At 43.7% G+C, this 20,910-nt stretch overlaps 1 protein-coding gene across 3 annotated transcripts in view; it reads left to right on the plus strand.

Moving 5' to 3' along the window:
* Positions 1-20,910, plus strand: part of LOC121287184 (collagen alpha-1(XIV) chain-like) — a 209,657-nt gene that overhangs the window by 161,065 nt on the left and 27,682 nt on the right. For all 3 annotated transcript variants that reach the window (XR_005945154.1, XM_041204812.1, XM_041204811.1), the window contains exons 32-39: positions 1,639-1,781; positions 2,838-2,947; positions 10,015-10,173; positions 10,260-10,337; positions 11,569-11,655; positions 19,808-19,861; positions 20,184-20,279; positions 20,438-20,491. Coding sequence is in view for 2 of the 3 variants with exons in the window: in XM_041204812.1 (XP_041060746.1) it covers positions 1,639-1,781; positions 2,838-2,947; positions 10,015-10,173; positions 10,260-10,337; positions 11,569-11,655; positions 19,808-19,861; positions 20,184-20,279; positions 20,438-20,491 (781 nt within the window). In the remaining variant the exon portion in view is untranslated. The remainder of the gene's footprint in view (positions 1-1,638; positions 1,782-2,837; positions 2,948-10,014; positions 10,174-10,259; positions 10,338-11,568; positions 11,656-19,807; positions 19,862-20,183; positions 20,280-20,437; positions 20,492-20,910) is intronic.

Genomic DNA, 20,910 nt, shown 5'->3' on the forward strand with positions numbered 1-20,910 from the left:
AGTTGATTAATTGGTGTTTATATGCAATGTACCATTGTTTGATCCATAAATTTGGTTTCATCGCCACAGTCACCTTTACAGCCATTAGTAGCCACCTCATTTCTATTTCTCTTCAGTTCTGATGAAGAGTTATACGGACTCGAAACGTTAACTCTGTCTTCCTCTCCACAGATGCTGTCAGTCCTGCTGAGTTTTTCCAGCTATTTTTGTTTTTGTTTCAGCCATTAGTAGTGCTGTTCTCACTTTGCTCTGAGGTTGCAGCTATGACTGCAGCAGTTGACACGTTTCAATGAGGACATCCTTAGTGAAGTGGAGGCATCTGAGACATTGTTCCTCACTGATGTCAAAGTGGGAGAATTATTTCCTGAACACCCTGGTCAGATATGGCCTCCTACAGAGAGCCCTTCTTCTCCTCCTCCTCTTCCTCCTCTCTCTTCCAATAGCTTGTCTTGTTCTGTGTCACCTCTGCTCATTCTCCCTGTCTTGCTCTAGTCAAAAGGGAATGCATACTACTGTGCCCATATCTGGGAGCAAGTGGTTGGTGCAGAATCCCTGAAGTCAGAACAAAGTATTTTAGCATCTGCCGCACCAATCTCTGTAAACTTTAGCAAATTTAAGCAACCCTAGAAAGCATCAAAAACTTCTATAATTTCAGGAAGAGCCAATAGAAATCAGCAAATAGCCAGAAAGTAGTTAATAATCCCTTTAAATAGTGCTGGTGGGGGTCCTTTCTGCTGCCGAGCACGTGTTCAGTTGTGTAAGGGTTAAAAAAGCTGAAGCGTTGAGCTCCAAAATGGCAGCATGGAGGCCAAATCAGAATCACTTGTTGATTGACTTCACTGTTTGTCTACTCTGCACAAAAGTAGCGGACGCTCACTACACGTGCCATAATGCCCTCAACAAAGTGGAGTCCAGTGCAGCTTGCACCAGAAATGCGTGCGAGCACCATAAATGCCACTTTGTAGCCAAAAAGCACTCATAATGCCGAAAACCGGGTGCTATAGAGCCAAATTCTGTGGCCACTGAATCCATATTAAGTCCATTATAAGTTCTATATGCATTGTTGGCTGAACTAGGACACTGGCTTTGAAGCTTGACTCCATCAATATTCTCAGCAACCAAAGTCAAGCATGCAGAAATGTTATAAATGCACAACAAATACCCCTGATGAGCGTTTTAGAATGTATTGAACAGGAACAAAGGAATTTAGAGAAAGGAATCCTTCACAAAGAACTCCCTAGCAAGATGTTGCAGCACTGCAAAAGTATTATATCAGTGACAATCACAATGCAGTCTAGGGTTTATTTTTAGCTCTATATGTGTTTCCTTCCATTCACTGCATGCCTGGCTGGAATTAGCAGAAACTGCCTGGCCTTTAGTAACTGCCCACTTGATTGAAATGATGAGCCCACTGTGGTGTGCAGAGGCAAACCTAATTTGCATCACTTCATACTACAATATTCTTGAGTATGTGTTTTCAACAGGGCATTGTTGGGAAATGGATGTGGCAAATATTAATCAGTTAATTTCCTAACTCCTTCCCCCATTCATCAGTTAAAATACAACTGTCAAAAAATGAAATTTCAGGAATATGTATTTTTGAGTTTTTCTTTTAAATCTACCTTTATTTTGATGTAGGAATATCCACCCCACGGGACTACCTCCAGAGTACACAATTACATTGTTCTTCCGATTACTGCCCAATACTCCTAAAGAACCATTCGCAATTTGGCAGGTTGTGGATGAAGATTTTCAGCCTCTTGTGGGAGTGGTGCTTAACTGTAAGGCTTTTGAACTCAAATTAGCTCAAAAGAATGATTTTTTTAAAAAATTGCACTTCCAGCAGAGAGGGTCAAAATCCTGAAACTCCCTTCCTAACAGCACTGTGGGTGTACCCACTCCACATGGACTGCAGCCGTTCAAGAAAGCAGCTCAACACCACCTTCTCAAGGGCAACTAGGGATGGGCAATAAATGCTGGCCCAGCCAGCGAAGCCCACATCCTTTGCACAAATTAAGAAAAATAAAAGGAATTCATGGAGCAGAATTTTACGTCCCACGTCCAGGTGCGTGCCTGACCTGATCAGAGGTAAAATGGCGTGCAATATTTCAGTTGGTAGGCACGCACGAGAGTCGGCAGCACACCCATCGACAATGGCCTTAATAGGCCTCTTAATTAAAGTATTAATTAACAGGGATTTTTTGCTGCCCATCCAACCTTATGGTTGGCGGCCTTTGGATTTTTCAGGAAACCTCATCCAAGAGCAGGATCAGGTTTCTGTAATTAAATAAAAGAAATAAAAATCTACGCACAGAATTTTTATAATGTCCATGCACAGGTGACTCATTCTGATGCATGGATATTTTTTTCCAGATTTTAAATTTGTCAGCTCCCTGAGGCAACTCTCTGCCTTCAGGGAGCTTTCCTTCCCCGCTGCCTCGCACCTATTCTGACTTCAGTGCTCGTTCTCTTCCCGCCCCCACTTCAGCAGCGCTGAGCCTTTCAGCCACGCTTTTCGTGCTGGCTGGCCGTCAATTGGCCAGCCAGTGTAAAATCACAGTCAGGGATTGGTTGCAGATGGCAGCCCTTTCCCCAACCTGGGCCCATGGCCGCCCGCTGACCCGAAAATTGTGCCCTTGGATACATGAATTGGACCGATGCAGAAAAGAGTAGCATTGCCCAAATTTGCAATATATCCTCCCAATTGCTAGAGTTCCCAGCTGGGAGTACACTTTTGTAAAATAAACTTCTCAAAAATATTGGCGGATATCAATTAATGCTCGCTTTATGTTAAAAGTAATATAATTCTAATTTATGTTATCCTGTTCAACTTCCAGATAACCAACAAACTCTGAACTACTTTAAACTTGACTATAAGAATGAATTTCAGGGAATTGCTTTTAACCAACCTGAAGTTAAAAAAATTTTCTTTGGAAGCTTCCATAAGGTGCGTCTATTATTCTTAGAGCCTAATTGGAGCTCAGTAGTGCCGTAACTTCTGTTTTTTGATTTTTGTATGTGTATTTAAGTGTTTTGTCAATGTATTATTTGTAATTACATTTTTACAATGTTTGCCAAACAGATGTATCATCATGTAGCAGAGTTGGTCAATTTAAGGAGTAAAACTTGAAATCAAAATAAAAATATTGGGGACATTATGGAACAAACATTTAACATTTTAACATTCCTTTGACTGTTTGGGGATAGGCCCTAACCCATCTCAAACAGTGAATTAAAGTATTGGACAGGGAAAGTTCGCACAAGTGTGTTCGCTGTTCATTCATCAACCTCACATCTTTAGTTACTTATCAAGAATGAAAGTAGTATGGGGAACAAGGAGAAAATGATTGTTCCATAAGGATAATACAGTGGATAGCAAATGGACCAAGAAAAATTTTAAACAAGGTAAAGGAGATGAAGAATGTGCTAAAAAATAAACTTAGGTTCTTGAGCAGAAAGCTTATTAAAAAGCTTTTAAGTCAGCAGCAGCCAGAATAAAAAAGCATTGCAAACAGCCCCAAGTTCTGAGTCAGCACCTGAACGCGAAGTGACCGAGCTCGCTCTGAACAAGAAACTAATTGAATCAAATAGCAAACAATCGGCGCTTAAAAGACCCACCAAAAGCTGGGAATCGACAGTTTCACGACCTGAAAATACCTAGATATTGCAGGGAAGACTTAAAAAAGTCGATTGAGGGAGTCACAACTGAAAAATTTAAAATACAGAAATCGAGAATGCCATTACTGTGGGAGCCTGCCAAAACCAGCAAGCGTGGGAAACCTCATTGTGAAGAAGCATATGGTGGCGCCATCTTGGGTTTCCTAACAGCATTTGAAGCTATACACACTTTTAATTTTAAATAATCATGGATCAAGAAACTACTTTACCAGATCAGTTTGGACTCATCCAAGGCCAAGACCAGTCACAAAATTGGGGACTTTGGAAAAATAAATTCCTTAGGTACATGGTTGCTTCAGGCTAGACAATAAGACAGCAGCTGTTTAGGTTAATGCATTGCTTTATTTGGTAAGTCCCATAGCCAATGATATAATAGCTAGTAAAGGAATCAATGAATCCTCAGCAAAATTTGATGAAGTTTTAAAATCATTTGGCTCATATTTTAATCTGAGCAGTAACAAGACCCTGGACAGAGCAAAGTTTAACAAATGTGTCCAACAGTCAGAAGAACCTGTTGACTCCTTCATTAGTGAGCTGTACAGAATGGCTGAACGCTGAGATTACGTTGAGCCGAAATCAGAGCTAATCAGGGACAGGATTGTTGTCAGAGTGGTGAAAGATGCACTCTCTGACATGCTTCAAGCTAAGGAAGATTTGACCCTTAAAAGGCCATTCAGATTTTCAGGCAGGCTGAAATCCATTCACAGCACAGATCCATCTTGAGGGGCAAAAGCAAGCCATGGTACAGAGCAACCCCCAATGTCCAGCTAGTAAAACAGCAGAGGAGCATGGACATTCAAGGCCAGGAAGCAAAACCTTAACCAACCACTAGAGGGCATGTGACCATGCCTGTGCTGTGGAGCCAGCAACCACACAGGCATGATCAATGGACGGCAGTCTCAGCACAGAGTTTCAGTTGCAACCACGAAGGACAATTTGGGCAGCTTTGCAAAGCTAACATTACCAGACATACAGATGAACCCAAGATGATTCACAAGGTTGAGGCACCACACTGAGAGGAAACACAACCATGCTTCTTGGGTGAGGTCAAAGGTCAGGGATTTTAGTTTTGGAATGCGGATATCTCGGTTAATGGTCATCTCACAACCTTTGAACTGGACATGGGAGCCAGTGTTATAGTTCTCTTGGACAAGGAACCATGGTGACCCAATGGCTGATGCCACCCACAACACAGCTGTACAGTGCAGGTCACATTAGACTCCTGCTGGGAAGTACTCTGCAGACGATACTCAGGTACAAAGTCAAAAGAATTCAAGAGACCCTGTTCGTCGTCCACAACCAAGAATGTTCTCTTTTAAGCTGAAAAGCATGTGTCGACCTCAACCTCCTGCAGAAAATTGACAAGGTCAACCAGCAAGGGCCTGGGTACCAAATTGGAGCAGCTGAGGACTACATACAGGGTTACACCGAGGGAGGATGCTAAGCCCATGTGCCTATTCACGCCACAAAAATATCCCATCCACTCATGAAGCAATTGCAGCAACAGCTGGACAAAATGGCCAAAATGGGTGTCATTTCCCCCCATCACTCAGCCAACTGAATGATGTTCCAGGATAGTCTCAGTCCCAAAACCAGATGGGTCCAAGCGTATCTGTGTCGACTCAGCACAGCTCAATAAATGCTAATGTCTTTGATGGACGACTGCCTGGCCAAGCCCTCTAAAAGCCAAGTGTTTTCAAAGCTCAATGCCAACAGTCGCTTTTGGCAACTTCCACCAGACATAAAGTCCAGATTGCTGACCACATTCATCAGCCCCTTTTACAGATTCTGCTTTCAACTGCTTACTGCTCGGAATCACCTCAGCACTGGAAATCTTTCAACTCACGATGTCGGCTATTTTGCAAAGCTTGGAGGGTGTCATTTGCCGTATGGATGATGCTTTGGTCTATGGCACAACAAGACAGCATGACAGAAAGCTCACAATGGTCCTCGAACGCTTGCAGGAAGCAGCACTGACACTGAATGAGAAATATGAATTCTCCAAGACCTCTATTTGGTTCTTCAGACACATCAGCAACAAAGGCATCACAGCAGACCCACAGAAAACAAAAGCTGCCAGCAAATTCCCAACCCCATCCTCGATTCCGGACCTCCAGAGATTCCTAGCTATTGTGAACCAGTTGACAAAATTTTCACCCAATCTGGCACAGGTCATAGAGCCCCTACAGCACCTTCTATCAAGACAGACCAGGCATGGTTCTGGGTCACGCACCAAGAGCAAGTATTTGGTTGCATCAAAGCGATGCTACTCTCAGCTGACACCCTGGCCCACTATGACCCATTACTACCCACCACCAAAGCAGCAGATGCTTTGTCCACAAGTCTCAGAACTGTCTTATTTCAGGAACAACTGGACAGATGTCGCCGGCTAGTGTATTATGCATCCAGAGAGCTTTAGGATACAGAGACAAGATATACCATGATCGAAGAAGAAGCTCTCACAACCATGTGGGCGTGCGAGCAGTTTTCAGAATACGTTATTGGACTAAAGGTCACTATTGAAATGGGCCATAAGTCACTGGTCTCACTGCTAGATGAGAAATAGCTGGCAAAGATATCCTTGTAATACAGAGATTCTGTCTACACAGCATGAGGCTCGCATATAAGACGGTATATAGTCAGGGGAATAAACAAACAATGGCGGACACACTTTCCAGGGCCACAGTGGATCTTCCAACGAAACATGATGTCAATTTGATCGAGGAGCTCGAATCCTACTCCCAATTGGTGAGGAGACACCTGCGAGCTACCAAAGGAAAACTCCAGAAAATCTGCCAGGAACAAATGTGAGATGAGGAATGTGCCCGCATCTGCCATTACTGTCAACAAGGGTGGCCACAGCAGAGACCGAGCAGTAGTACCATGAAGACTTGGTTTGAACGGCAGAAGCACTCTACCATCATCGATGATCTGCTGGTATAGAGTGAACAGCTGGTCATTCCAGCCTCCCTGCGGCTGGAGGTCCTCCAAAAAAGTACACCAGTGACACCAAGGCATTACCAAATGCAGGGCAAGGGCCCAATCTCCAGTGTGCTGGCCAAGCATTTCAAGGGAATTGAGGACATGATAGCCACCTGCCAGGTGTATGCGCTACTCAAGCAGGACCAAAGGGAGCCCCTTATCCCCGCACAGCACCCAGCCAGGCCATGGGAGCGGTTTGGCATTAATTTATTCATCTTCAATGGCAGATTCTTCCTCATTGTTGTGGACTACTTCTCCCAATGGATTGAGGTGAAGCAATTGTACATAACATTTACAGAGGCAGTGATGAGAGCATTGAAGGAGATGTTCACAAGCCAAGGCACCCAGGGTGAGATGATGTTGGATAACGGTCCACAATTTGCAGATGAATACTTCACCCAATTTGCCATCACTTACTGCTTCCAGCTCCCTAGTTTACCCACAGTCGAACAGTGAAGCAGAAAGAGGGGTCTGCACCATAAAACCTCTCCTGAGGAAGAATGTGACTTCCCAACAGCACTGTTAACCTACAGGTCCACCTCACTACAATGCGACTTAGCTTCTCCTGAACTCCTGATGGGCAGAAAACTCCGCACACAGCTCCCAATCCTGCCAAAGAAACTAATCCCAGGATTACCAGCCAGGATTAACAAAACATCCAGAGCAGAGAGCAGTCTGCAGGGAGAAGCAGGCTTCCACCTACAACAAATGGTACCGCACCAGACACTTCCACATCTATGCAAGGACAACAGAGTCTGGATTAAGGACCTTGATAGCAAGGGTGTTAATGTCCGGAGAGATGATGACCAGCCACGAATCATATCTTGTCAGTGCTCCAGAAGGTATGATCAGGAGAAAGAGAAGGAGGCTTCTCATCCCTCGAGGTGCTCTTTCCACTATACATTGGAGAAAAATTGAAGAAGATGACCAAACGCCAGAAAAACCACATCCAAAACCATCTCCTGTTCATCAACGTTTACCCAGCACAACAGAGTCTACCACTCCTCCAACTCTTGTGAAGACCATATCTGGAAGAATTAAAAAGCCTCTAGACCAGCTGAACCTGTAAACACAGAGACTTGAGTTGGGGGAGAAGAGGTAGTAGAAGTAATGTAAATATGTTGGGTAAACAGGAATGCATTGTAAATACATTGGATAAAGACTTGGGGGAGGTGTACTATAAGGGTCTGGCATAGAAAGGATTAATGTGAAATTGGGTACAGTACTGCCCATGCTGTGATATAAAGGGACACATGATCCAAATTTAAAGGGCAATCTTGTACTGGACAGAGACATGTAGAGGCAAGCATGGAGACAGCTCCTAGCTTAGAGCTTATGCAGTATATATGTATATAATTATTAGTAGTTAGTAAGCACTTACTGTTAAACTATACAAGTCTCAGAACCTCTTCATGCGACCTACAGAACTACATACATCTTACAACAAATAACAGGGAAAACTAAATGATATGTCAAACAGATAATAAAGTGTTGGGGTCATTGAAAGATTCCCAAGGTGACATAACAGTAGGTGACCAAGAAATAGGAAATATACTAAAGGAATAATTCCTCCCTGTACAGACAGAATAGGCAGCTTCCCCATTATGAATTTCTGGAGGCTAGGAGGTAAGTTAGGGACATCAGAAACGTAGGAGCAGGAGTAGGTCAAGTGACCCTTCAAGCCTGCTCCACCATTCAGTAAGATCATGGCTGATCTGGTTATGGTCTCAGCTCCACTTTCCTGTCTGCCCTTCATAACCCTTGACTCCCTTATTTATCAAAAATCTATCTAACTTTGCCTTGAATAAATTCAATGACCCAGCCTCCACTACTTTCTGGGACTCTTTGGGAGAAAACAAATTCTCATCTCTGTCTTAAAAGGGGAACCTCTCATTTTTGAACTATATTCCCTGGTTCTAGTCTCCCCCACATGAGGGAACGTCCTCCGAGTATTCACCCTTTCAAGTCCCCTCAGGGACTTATAGGTTTCAATAAGATCACCTCTCATTCTCCGAAACTCCAATGGGTATAGGCTTAACCCGTTCAACCTTTCTTCATAAGATAAGCCCTTCATTCCAGGAATGAGTCCAGTGAGCCTTCTCCAAACTGCTTCTAAAGCAATTATATAATTTTTAAATAAGGAGGCCAAAACGACACACAGTGCTCCAGATGTGGTCTCACCAAGGCCCTGTACAGCTGCAGTAAAACTTTCCTACTTTTATATTCAGAATCAGAATCAGAATCACAGTGCAGAAGTGGCCTTTCAGCCCATTGAGTCTGCACCTACATTATTTATTCTTTTTGAAATAAACACCAACATTTCATTTGCCTTAGGTGAGCCTAAGGATGTTAAATGAAGCCAAGGCACCAAATTGGGTAAATATAAGGTGACAAGACAATGAAAGAGAAATAAATGTGGGAATATAAACTAAATAATTCTAGGCAACAGGATAGACCACAGACAAGGAACATGGGAGTTTTGCTGGATAGTTTACTGTTACCAGTAGTGCAGTGTGCAGCAATAGTGAGGAAACCTAACTGCATCCTGGGATGTATCCTTGAAGGGAGAGAGCATAAATTGCAGGAGGTGATAATGAATGTATACAAAGCATTGGCATGGTTACCCTTTCAGTGCTGGTCACTACAGCCAGAATAGCCAAGCATTGTAGGTTGTGCAGAATACACAAATCGAACTGATTTGGTTTGTGGAGAGTTGGAAGTGTTTTATTTGTAGAAGAGAAGGCGTGGGGAGATACTCAAGACTCTTGAGGAATAGATAAATTTAATCCTGATAAAATGTTCAAGAATGCCACACGCTCTAGGACAAAGGACACAGGCAGGTGCTTAGAAGAAGGAAGGTGCACAGGTCATTTTGGTTTAACAACTTTTTTTATTTCCTCTCAGTGCATGAATGTTTACTTCGGTGGTTGCGAATAAAAACAAAGATATTGAGGGGGGGGAAACGGTGAAGGTTTTTCTTGCAAGTTTTCTCTCTCTCCCCCACCCCCCACATTGTGCAATGAGTTTCGCTGCGGTAGTGCTGAATGCCGCCGGCCCTCAGGGACACAGCGAACCTCTGGTTTACCAACTTGGTGAACTAAAGATGCAGCAGAGAAAAATTGTGCAAAAAAGTTCAAGGTGAGATATTTGAAAACTAAACAACTGAAAGATATTATTCTTTGGAACTGGCCAGATTAAACCACAGAGTTGTTTCCAGTCCTGCACTTCTATTTGCAATATGTTATGTGGTTACAAGCGTCAAAAGATTGTTCTCAATGTCTCTTCACCTTATGATGAATAGAATATTAATTACAAATAATACTAATCTAAAACTGGTCTTTCCTGTCTCTTTAGGTCCATTTAACAGTGAGTAGGACAAGTGTCAAGCTTTATATTGACTGCAAGAAGATTGGAGAGAAGTTCATTAATGTTGTTGGTAAAATCTCCACAAAAGGATTTGAGATGCTTGGAAAACTAGTAAAAAGCAGGGGACCCAGCAATGGTTCAGTACCAGTAAGTGATTAATGATCAGACCTTTTCATTTCTTTGATGTGTTTTATTTTGTTCATATTTTTAATTCTGTTTAATTGTTTCCTTAGTTTCAGTTGAAGGCTTTTGCAATGGTTTGTAATACTTCCTGGGCTGACATGGACAACTGCTGTGATCTACCTGCATTGGTAAGTTTATTGTCAAATTAATAAAGTGAGGCCTTGAAGTTAAGCCATGGCATACTAGCATGCAAATACTTAATATGTGACATAGGGAAACATGACAAGCAATTGCCAGCACTAAAGCCCCACAACAAGAAAATGACTGGTTGAAGTTGGTTGAGGAAGAATTGTTAATTGGACATTGGAAAAACTGCTTGCTTTTGAATGCTGCCATAGAATCTTCTATGTGTATTAGAACAGGGCCTCTATTTAATATCTCATCTGAAAGGTAATACCTCCAATGATGTAGCATTCTTTCAGTCCTTCACCAGAACATCAGCTTGAATTATATGCTTATGTTGAACCCATTGCTGTCTGACCAAGGCAAAATTGCCACTGACTGAGTCAAGTTATGTCATTGCTATTTGACGTGTACAATTGGCCCAGAGGGATAAGATACAATTAGAAAATGACCTTGTAAAGTCACAATTTTTTATAATTAATGCCTAGCTTCATTTAACTCCTTTGTTCAACCTAGCCTGATCAATAATATCCATGGTGATTTAGTTAAAGCATTTATACATTTCTTCAAATTTCACTGAAGAGAAAGCTAGTGATCTAATTTAAGCCTGAGATGACTATTGTGGAGATAAAGTGGATGCGGTAACATAAACTGGTGATAACAAATGACGATAAGTAACACAGCCACACTGGTCAGAGATTGAATCCACAGCTTTAGCATTATTAGCTGTACACTCTAACCAACTGACCTAATGAGCCAACACTGAGGTTAATACATCCATTCTTACTGTAGTCAGTTGATAATAAGGACAAGAGTATGCCACATAATGCTCAATGTATTATTCTACTACTGTAATTTATCTGTGTTTCTCCAAAAGCACAAAGTATCTCTGTTGTTAAGTAAACACAGACTTAGATCAATCATATTCACTGCTTTGCTGAGAGAATTTTGCAGATGAGAAGATGCTACTAATTTTCAGGCAGCAAGTCAAAGTGAGACTGGCTTCTTATTGCTCTGGGTCTGCACTATATGTGCTCCTTAGAGTATGATGTACGTGTGTCAGATAAAAAACATATAAAATGAATATTGAAGTAAATTCAGTAAAGAAGATTGATAGCAATTCCGTTGCCACTTCATTCTCAACACTGTTGATTGTTTTCTATTTTGGGGTCACCATCTCTCTGTTTCACATATGCTCTATAAATTGTAGTAATTGAAGTGTTTTCCTGGTTTTAGAGAGATGAACTGGCATGCCCTCCTCCTGTCCATGCATGCACTTGTTCATCAGCTGTGCAAGGACGACCAGGGCCTTTAGGACTACCAGTGAGTAAAATCATCTTTTATCACATAATGCACAACACAGAATGACCATAATGTTATTGACAAATTAGGGCTAGGAAATGTTGCAGTGGAGAGCGAATGAAGTCACAAAATCTGACAAGATATAATGAATCAACATAATGGATAAAATAGTTATTACTGTTGAAAGATGAGCGATTATGGTACATCTTGAAACAGTCTCAACTGCATACTACAGACCTGAGGTGTGGGATGTTCAATGTATGAATTATTCAGGAACAGTTTAAATACTTCCAGCTCTATATAGAAGTTCCAAAGTAAATTTGAGGTTACAGGTTGTGGTTGAGTACAATTCTGCTGCTGCTGATGGCACACAGCACCTCAAGGTTGCCCAGTCTTGAATTGCTATGTCTGTTCGGAATCTATTCCATTTACCATGGTGGTAGTGCCACACAACATGATGCAGGGTATCCTCAACATCTCCACAAGGACTGTGCAGTGGGCACTCCTACCGATACTGTCATGGACAGATGCATGTGAGGCAGACAGATTGGTGAGGATGAGGTCAAGTATGTTTTTCCCTCTTGTTGGTTTCCTCATCACCTGCCACAGACCCAGTCTGGTAGCTATGTCCTTTAGGACTCGGCCACCTCGGTCTGTAGTGGTGCTACCGAGCTACAGTTGGTGATGGACGTTGAAGTTCCGCAACTAGAGTACTTGCTTCCTCCAAGTGGTGTTCGACATGGAGGAGTAGATGGATTTTGTGATGGAAGGGGTCATCAACAGTGCTATCAGGCTACAGTTGCTGAGCAATAACATGCTCACTGGCGTTCAGTTTGGGTTCCGCCAAGGTCACTCAGCTCCTGACCTCATTACAGTATTGGTTCAAGCATGCAGAAAAGAGCAGAACTCTAGAAGTGACGTGAGAGCGACTGCCCTTGACATCAAGGCAACATTTGACTGAGTGTGGCATCAAGGAACCCTGGCAAAACTGGAGTCGATGGGAATCGAGGGAAAACTCTTCATTGATTAGCATCATACCAAGCACAAAACAAGATAGTTGTGGTTGTTGGATACCAATCATCTCAGTTCCAGGACATCACTGCAGGAGTTCCTCAAGGTCCTAAGCCCAAACACCTTCAGCTGCTTCATCAATGACCTTCCTTCCATCATAAGGCCAGAAGTAGGGATGTTAGCTGATGATTGCACAATGTTCAGCACTAGTCGCAACTGCTCAGTTACTGAAGCAGTACATGTCAAAATGCAACAAGACCTGGACAAGATCCAGGCTTGGGCTAACAAGCAGCAAGTAACATTCATGTCACACAAGTGCCAGGCAATGACCATCTCCAACAAGAGAGAATCTAACCATCGCCCCTTGACATTCAAGGACTTTACCATCGCTGAATCCCCCGTATCAACTTCCTGGGGGTTACCATTGACCAAAAACTGAACTGGACCAGCCATATAAAGATGATGGCTACAAAAGCAGGTCAGAGGCTAGGAATCCTGTGGCAAATAATGGACCTCCTGTCTCCCCAAAACCTGTCTGCCATCTACAAGGCACAAGTCAGGAGTGTGATGGAATATACTGCACTTGCCTGGATGACTGCGGCTCCAGCAACACTCAAGAAGCTTGACACCATCCAGTGCAAAGCACCTCGCTTGATTGGCACCACATCCTCAAATATTCACTCACTCCACCACCAATACATAGTAGCAGTAGTGTGTACCATCTACAAAATGCAGTGCAGAAACTCACTAAGGCTCCTTATGCAGCATCTTCCAAATCCACAACCACTACTACCTAGAAGAACAAGGGCAGCAGATACATGAGAACACCACCACATGAAGGACAGCAGATATATGGGAACACCACCACATGCAAGTTCTCCTCCAAACCACACACCATCCTGATTTGGAAATGTATCACCGTTCCTTCACTGTTGCTGGGTTAAAATCCTGGAACTCCCTCCCTAACAGCACTGTGGGTGTACCTGCACCACAGGAACTGCAGCTGTTCAAGAAGGCAGCTCACCACCACCTTCTTAAGGGTAACTAGGGATGGGCAATAAATACTGGCCTAGCCAGCGACGCGCATATCCTGTAAATGATTTTAAAAAGTCGAGATAGAAGAACAGGTCACACAATTTCATGAAATGAAGGATCTTCTTCAGTGTTTTAGCAAATTTTTCTTCCTCAGGCAACAGCACAATATGGGCTATCTGATCATTCAGTCATTTGCTTGAGCTTGCTGTACACAAGTTGACTTCTGTGTTTGCATGCATAGCAACCATGACTGCATTATAAAAGTAATTCATTTTAAAAAATTCATTCACTGGATGTGGCTTCGCTGGCTGGGCCAGCATTTATTGCCCATCCCTAGTTGCTCTTGAGAAGGTGGTGGTGGACTGCCACCTTCAACTGCTGCAGTCCATGTAGCATAGGTACACCCGCTGTGCTCTTAGGGAGGGAATTCCAGGATTTTGACCCAGTGACGTTGAAGGAAAAGTGATATATTTCCAAGTCAGGATGGTGAGTGACTTGGAGGGGAACTTGCAGGTGGTGGTCTTCCTATTTATCTGCTGTCCTTGTCCTTCTAGATCGTAGTGGTCGTGGGTTTGGAAGGTGCTGTCTAAGGGACTTTGGTTAATTTCTGCAGTGCATATCATAGATGGTACACACTGCTGCTACTGTGTGTCGGTGGTGCAGGGAGTGAATGTTTGCGAATGTGGTGCCAGTCAAGCGGGCTGCTTTGTTTTGGATAGTGTCAAGCTTCTTGAGTGTTATGGGAGCTGCACTCACCCAAGTGGGGAGTATTCCATCACATTCCTGACTTGTGTCTTGTAGATGATGGACAGGCTTTGGTGAGTCAGGAGGTGAGTTGCTCATCACAGGATTCCTAGCCTCTGACCTGCTCGTGTAGCCACAGTATTTTATGGCTAGTCCAGTTCAGTTTCTGGTCAATGGTAACCCCAGAATGTTGATAGTAGGGGGGGTGTCGAGTGATGGTAATGCCATTGAAAGTCAAGAAGCGATGGTTAGATTCTCTCTTGTTGGAGATGGTCATTCCCTGACACTTGTGTCATGCAAATGTTACTTGCCACTTATCAGCCCAAGCCTGGATATTGTCCAGGTTTTGCCACATTTGGACATGGACTGCTTCAGCATCTGAGGAGTCGCGAATAGTGCTGAACATTATGCAATCATCAGTGAACATCCCCACTTCTGACCTTATGATGGAAGAAAGGTCATTGATGAAGCAGCTGAAGATGGTTGGACCAAGGATATTACCCTGAAAAACTCCTGCAGTGATGTCCTGGAGCTGAGATGACTGACCTCCAACAACAAAGAACCATCTTCCTTTGTGCTAGGTATGACTCCAACCAGTGGAGAGTTTTCCTCCTGCTTTCCATTGACTCCAGTTTTGCTTGGGCTCATTGATGCCACACCTAGCCAAATGCAGCCTTGATGTCAAAGGCAGTCACTTTCACCTCACCTCTGGAGTTCAGCTCTTTTGCCCATGTTTGAACCAAGGCTGTAATGAGTGGCCCTGGTGGAACCCAAACTGGGCATCAGTGAGCAGGCTATTGCTAAACAAGCACAGCTTGATAGCACTGTTGATGACCCCTTCAATTACTTTACTGATGATCGAGAATAGACTGATGGGGCGGTAATTGGCTGGGTTGAATTTGTCCTGCTTTTTGTGTACAGAACATACCTGGGCAGTTTTCCACATAGCCAGGTAGACGCCAATTTTGTAGGTGTACTAGAACAGCTTGGCTAGGGGTGCGGCAAGTTCTAAAGCACAAGTCTTCAGTACTATTGCTGGAATGTTGTCAGGATGCATAGCCTTTGCAGTATCCAGTGCCTTCAGCCATTTCTTGAATCGAATTGGCTGAAGACAGGCATCTGTGATGCTGTGGACCTCTGAGGAGGCCAAGGTGGATCATCCATTCGGCACTTCTGGTTGAAGATTGTAGCAAATGCTTCAGCCTTATCTTTTGCACTGATGTGCTGGGCTCCTCTGTCATTGAGGATGGGGATATTTGTGGAGCCTCGTCCTCCAGTGAGTTGTTTAATTGTCAACCACCATTTATGACTGGATGTGGCAGGACAGCAGATCTGATCCATTGGTTGTGGGATCACTTAGCTCTGTCTATCACTTGCTGATTGTGCTGTTGGCATGCAAGTAGTCCTGTGTTATAGCTTCACCAGGTTGGCACCTCATTGTTAGGTATGCCTGGTACTGCTCCTGGCATGCCCTCCTGCACTCTTCATTGAACTAAGATTGATCCCCTGGCTTGATGGTAATGGTAGACTGGGGGATATGCCAGGCTGTGAGATTGCAGATTGTGTTTGAATACAATTCTGCTGCTGCTGATGGCCCATAGCGCCTCATGGATGCCCAGCCTTTAGTTGCTAGATCTGTTTAAAATCTATCCCATTTAGCACGGTGGTAGTGCCACACAACACGATGGAGGGTATCCTCAATGTGAAGGCAGTACTTTTTCTCCACAACAACTGTGAGAACATCACTCCTACTGAGATTGTCATGGGCAGAAGCATCTACGGCAGGCAGGTTGGTGAGGACGAGGTCAAATATGTTTTTCCCTCTTGTTGGTTCCCTCACCACCTGCCGCAGACCCAGTCTAGCAGCTACGTCCTTAGGACTCGGCCAACTCGGTCATTAGTGGTGCTACCATGCCACTCTTGGTGATGGACATTGAAGCCTCCCACCCAGAGTACATTCTATGCCCTTGCCATCCTCAGTGCTTCCTCCAAATGGTGTTTAATATGGAGGATACTGATTCATCAGCTGAGGGACAGTGGTAAGTGGTAATCAGCAGGAGGTTTCCTTGTCCATGTTTGACCTAGACTCATGGACACTTACAGCACAAAAGGAGGTCACTTGGCCTATCGTGTCTGCGTCGGTCAACAAAGATCTGACTACACTAATCCCATTTTCCAGCACTTGGCCCATAGCTCTGGAGGCTATGGCAATGCAACTTAATATATAAATACTTCTTAAATGTTACAAGAGTTTCTGACTCAACCACCCTCACAGGCTTTCAGGCGGTGAGTTCCAGACTCCCACCACCCTCTGAGTTGAAGAATTTCTCCTCAGCTAATGCTATGAGATTTCATGGGGTCCAGATTCGATGTTGAGGACTCCCAGGGCGACTCCCTCCTGACTGTATACCACTGTGCCACCGCCTCTGCTGGGTCTGTCCCACTGGCGGGACAGGACATACCCAGGGATGGTGATGTTGGTGTCTGGGACATTATCTGTAAGATATGATTCTGTGAGGACGACTGTGTCAGGCTGTTGCTTGACTGGTCTGTGAGACAGCTCTCCCAATTTTTGTACTAGCCTCCAGATATTAGTAAGGAGGACTTTGCAGGGTTGACAGGGCTGAGATTACCATTGTTGTTTCCGGTGCCTAGGTCAATGCCAGGTGGTCCGTCCGGTTTCATCCCTTTTTTGTGATTTTGTAGTGGTTTGATACAACTGAGTTGCTTGCTTGGCCATTTCAGAGGGCATTTAAAAGTTAGCCACATTTCTGTGGGTCTGGAGTCACATGTAGGCCAGGTCAGACCAGGTAAGGATGACAGATTTCCTTCCCTAAAGGCCATTAGTGAACCAGATGGGTTTTTACAACAATCGACAAAGACTTCATGGTCATCATTAGACTTTTAATTCCACATTTTTATTGAATTCAAATTCCAGCATCTGCCATGATGGGATTCGAACCCAGGTCCCGAGAGCATTACCCGTGGTCTCTGGATTACTAGTCCAGTGACAATACCACAGGATGTGTCATCCTGAGAGAGGACAGCATGTCCATATGCCACGGGGCCACTGGCACTCCCCCAGTGCAATGCCTGAGCTATCCTAGTGTTCTGTCAGAGGACAGATAGCTGGACTGCTGTCAGACCCTGCAAGCCCCTTTGTAGATTGGTATCTGCAGCTATCATGGCAGCAGTCGGAGCTTGCAATGCAGCAAGGTGAGCTCACATCATTTCAGCCTGAGCTTCCACTGCAGCAACCAGACGTTGGGTGGCTTCTGCTTATGCTGCAGTGGAAGCTGAGAGATCAGCCATCCAACATTGTACCGTGCTTGGGTCCACAAGTGTCCTCATGCAGTTGCCCACCACTCCCACACTGAAGAGTCATATGGATCGAAACATTAACTCTGCTGCTTGGCATTGGCCATAGGTTTTCTGACAGGCCTGCCCAATGCACCAAACATTTCATTTTGCATACCCACCAGCCTTTTACTGTAGGCTGGCCCAGTGAAATCCTCATCTGAGTCCTCCCTGAGTCTGATGTGTGTTCTTGCCCCCCAAGGAGCTGGGGCCTGCACTACCATTGTCCTTGCCAAGGCTGCTGGCACTTGTGGTGTCTTACCATATACAGATCCTATCACTGATTTACCTTCTAAAGTAAGTGCCTGGTGGCTGACAGTGTGAGATTGAGTACAAATGTTTCTTCTTCATCACTGTCTTCCTGATCTCCCATCTCTTATTCTTCTACAACCTCCTGGTCAGCTGGTGGTACTTGGATATCTAAAAGGAAGAAGGCACAAAGGTACGTTTGTGAAAGGGTGGGGGTGCAGGTTGGGGTAGAAAACAAGAGCTGCATGCTTAGGACATCTGCAGCTTTTATATTAGAAGAGACTTTGGATGAGGGGGCAATGGGTTGTGAGAAGAACGATTAGGAATGGGCAGACCATAATTTTCAATGGCTTTAGCCCTGCCACTGGCCAGAGCCTCAGGCCTGGCCACCCTATTGATGGAGAGCACCATTAACTCCATGCGATGAGGACATGCAAGAATGCCTGCCCCCTGCCTGTTAGGGCTATTTCTTCCAGTTATGCACCACCTTGTCCTGCAAGAGAGATGGGAGTGTGTCAGTGAGTGGGGTGCAATCTGTTTGGGCGTATGGCTGTCATGGTTGAATAGTTGGCAGTGTGTGATGTGGGTGCAAGACTTGTAGCCGTGCTGAGTGTGAAAGGGTGAGGTGAAGCTATGGATCATCGATATGAATCAAGATTGATAGGGATTAATGATAGATGAGTGAATGAGGGTTGGTGAGCTAAGCAGAATATGAGGTTAATACCTCAGCTGTAAAGATACGGCATTTGAAGATGAATTAACTGACCATGACTACTCATATGAGGCAGTTAATGTTCTTGTAGTATTGCATACACACCCTCAGGGTTACACTTCTTGAATTGACCGCGACAGTTTTGCTGCTCCCATTGGCTTCTTTGTCTGGAGGGCTTTCTGTCATGCACCCCTCTCCCCAACTTGTAGATAGTGGACTTCGCTCCCCCTGTTCATCTCCTGTAAAAAGGTCCCAGCCTGTATCTGAGAACCTGGGAGCACACTCTCTGCCCTGCTGCACCATAATTTAGTGATCTTCCTGCTCATGTCTTCCCCAGTTACTTCCAGCACTGCACCTCTCCTATAGAAAGTACAGGCTAACTTTAAGTGGTGCTAGCGTTGCACGAACTTGGAGCCCCCTGCTGAGGTGTGCACTCGCTCAACAGGGCATATAACATTGGATTGCATGCTACTATCGTTTAAATAAACAGACAACACAAAGTTTAAGTGCTGCCTGCATGGAAAGGAAAGAGCATGGGTTAATGCATCATGAGTCTCATGAGCCTCAGAACAATTTTTGCAAGTGATTGAAATTTGCTTCTATATACTTGTGACATGAAATGCAGAATGAATTGGCTAACATGGTATTCTGTCTGATGCCTGAACATCAATTATTTACTCTTTGGCCATGTGGGATAATTGTGTGAAAACACTTACTGTGTTTATCTGAATTTCTTATTCAGAGTAAGAAAGACTTTGCCTTTTGTGACTATGATGTTGCATAGCATTCTACAGGCAATGGAGAGAGTACTTTTGAGATGTACTCATTGAAGCAAGTGCTGTTATGATAAGGTTGTATTTTTGAGAACATGATTAACTTGAGAGCATGTGAACCATAGCCCTGTCATCAGACTCACTTCTCCATTAAGATGATCCAAGTTTTGTTCAAATGCCTATGAAGAGTTTGAATGTATTTATTCATTCTTGATATTAAAAAAAATCAGATGTATTAAAAAATACTATGAATTCGATCTCTTAATCCTGCACTTTTTAACCAATTCTTCAGGGCCCCCCTGGTTTAAGAGGTGCTCAGGGTGAACGTGGGGAACCTGGACCTCGGGTAAGTGCATGGATATGTCATACAATGATGTTCTATTTGATGCAAAACTGAGGTTCAATAATAAACACCCAGGTGGTTTTGTGGCTCAGTAGGTAGCACCTCTGCCTCTAAGCCAGAAGCTGAGTTCAAGTCTCACTTCAGGACTGGTTAGCCATAGAAGGAGTATTCATGCTGTGTTCAAATGTGATGATAATTAGCTTGATAATGCTTCTCTACTATCCCAAAGGGGGGGAAAATGAGTGAAGGAACAAAGCAGTGGATGAACAAGCAATGCATCAATTTTAGAAATTCCTTCAGTTCTAACACGACATTTGTTTTACAGGGTCAAGTAGGTCCAATTGGTAAACCAGGACCTAGGGGAGCAGATGGCCAACCTGGATCTCCAGGGGCAAGAGGACTCAGTGTACAAGGACCTGCAGTATGTATGCATTATTTATGAAATCAAACAATAAACAAATAAGAGTTAAAATGCATAATATCTCTTTTGTTGACAGTATTTAAAAATGAAATATGATTAAAATAAGGGGGAAATTTGCAATATTTTACCAATGTCCTTATTATTCCTTCCTTTAAAAGGGTCCTCCTGGTGAAAAGGGTCAGAAGGGTGACCCTGGACAAAGGAACAACCAGGTAAAGATTCAAACAGAAATATGTTTGCTGCTGTTTCAATGAATTATTCACAGTCAGAATACATGTACTGTTGTAAGACTCAGAACAATGTAGATCTTAAGATTTTGAAGAATTGGATTTTCCATGAAAGTTTTAAAAGAATTACATCTATTAGATGCTTAAAAAAAAGTCCATTTCGCATTTTATGAGGAGAAAGATGTTTTGAAGATGGAGATTGGGAGAGTTAGGTGATAAGTGACTGGAAACCTACTTATCCAATGCAGCTGAGCTCCTGCACTCTAGGAATGTAGCAGCGCAGAGAAAATTCTGTTTTGATGTAGTTTGATTTACAAATTTCAGTTTCGATTGTTGTTAAAAAGTGTTCCCTTTTGAATTGAATTCAAATTTTTCTTCTCCCTTTGTCTCTGGCTGCAGGACTT

The sequence above is a fragment of the Carcharodon carcharias genome, chromosome 14, assembly GCF_017639515.1.
Source record: "Carcharodon carcharias isolate sCarCar2 chromosome 14, sCarCar2.pri, whole genome shotgun sequence".
NCBI lineage: Eukaryota > Metazoa > Chordata > Chondrichthyes > Lamniformes > Lamnidae > Carcharodon > Carcharodon carcharias.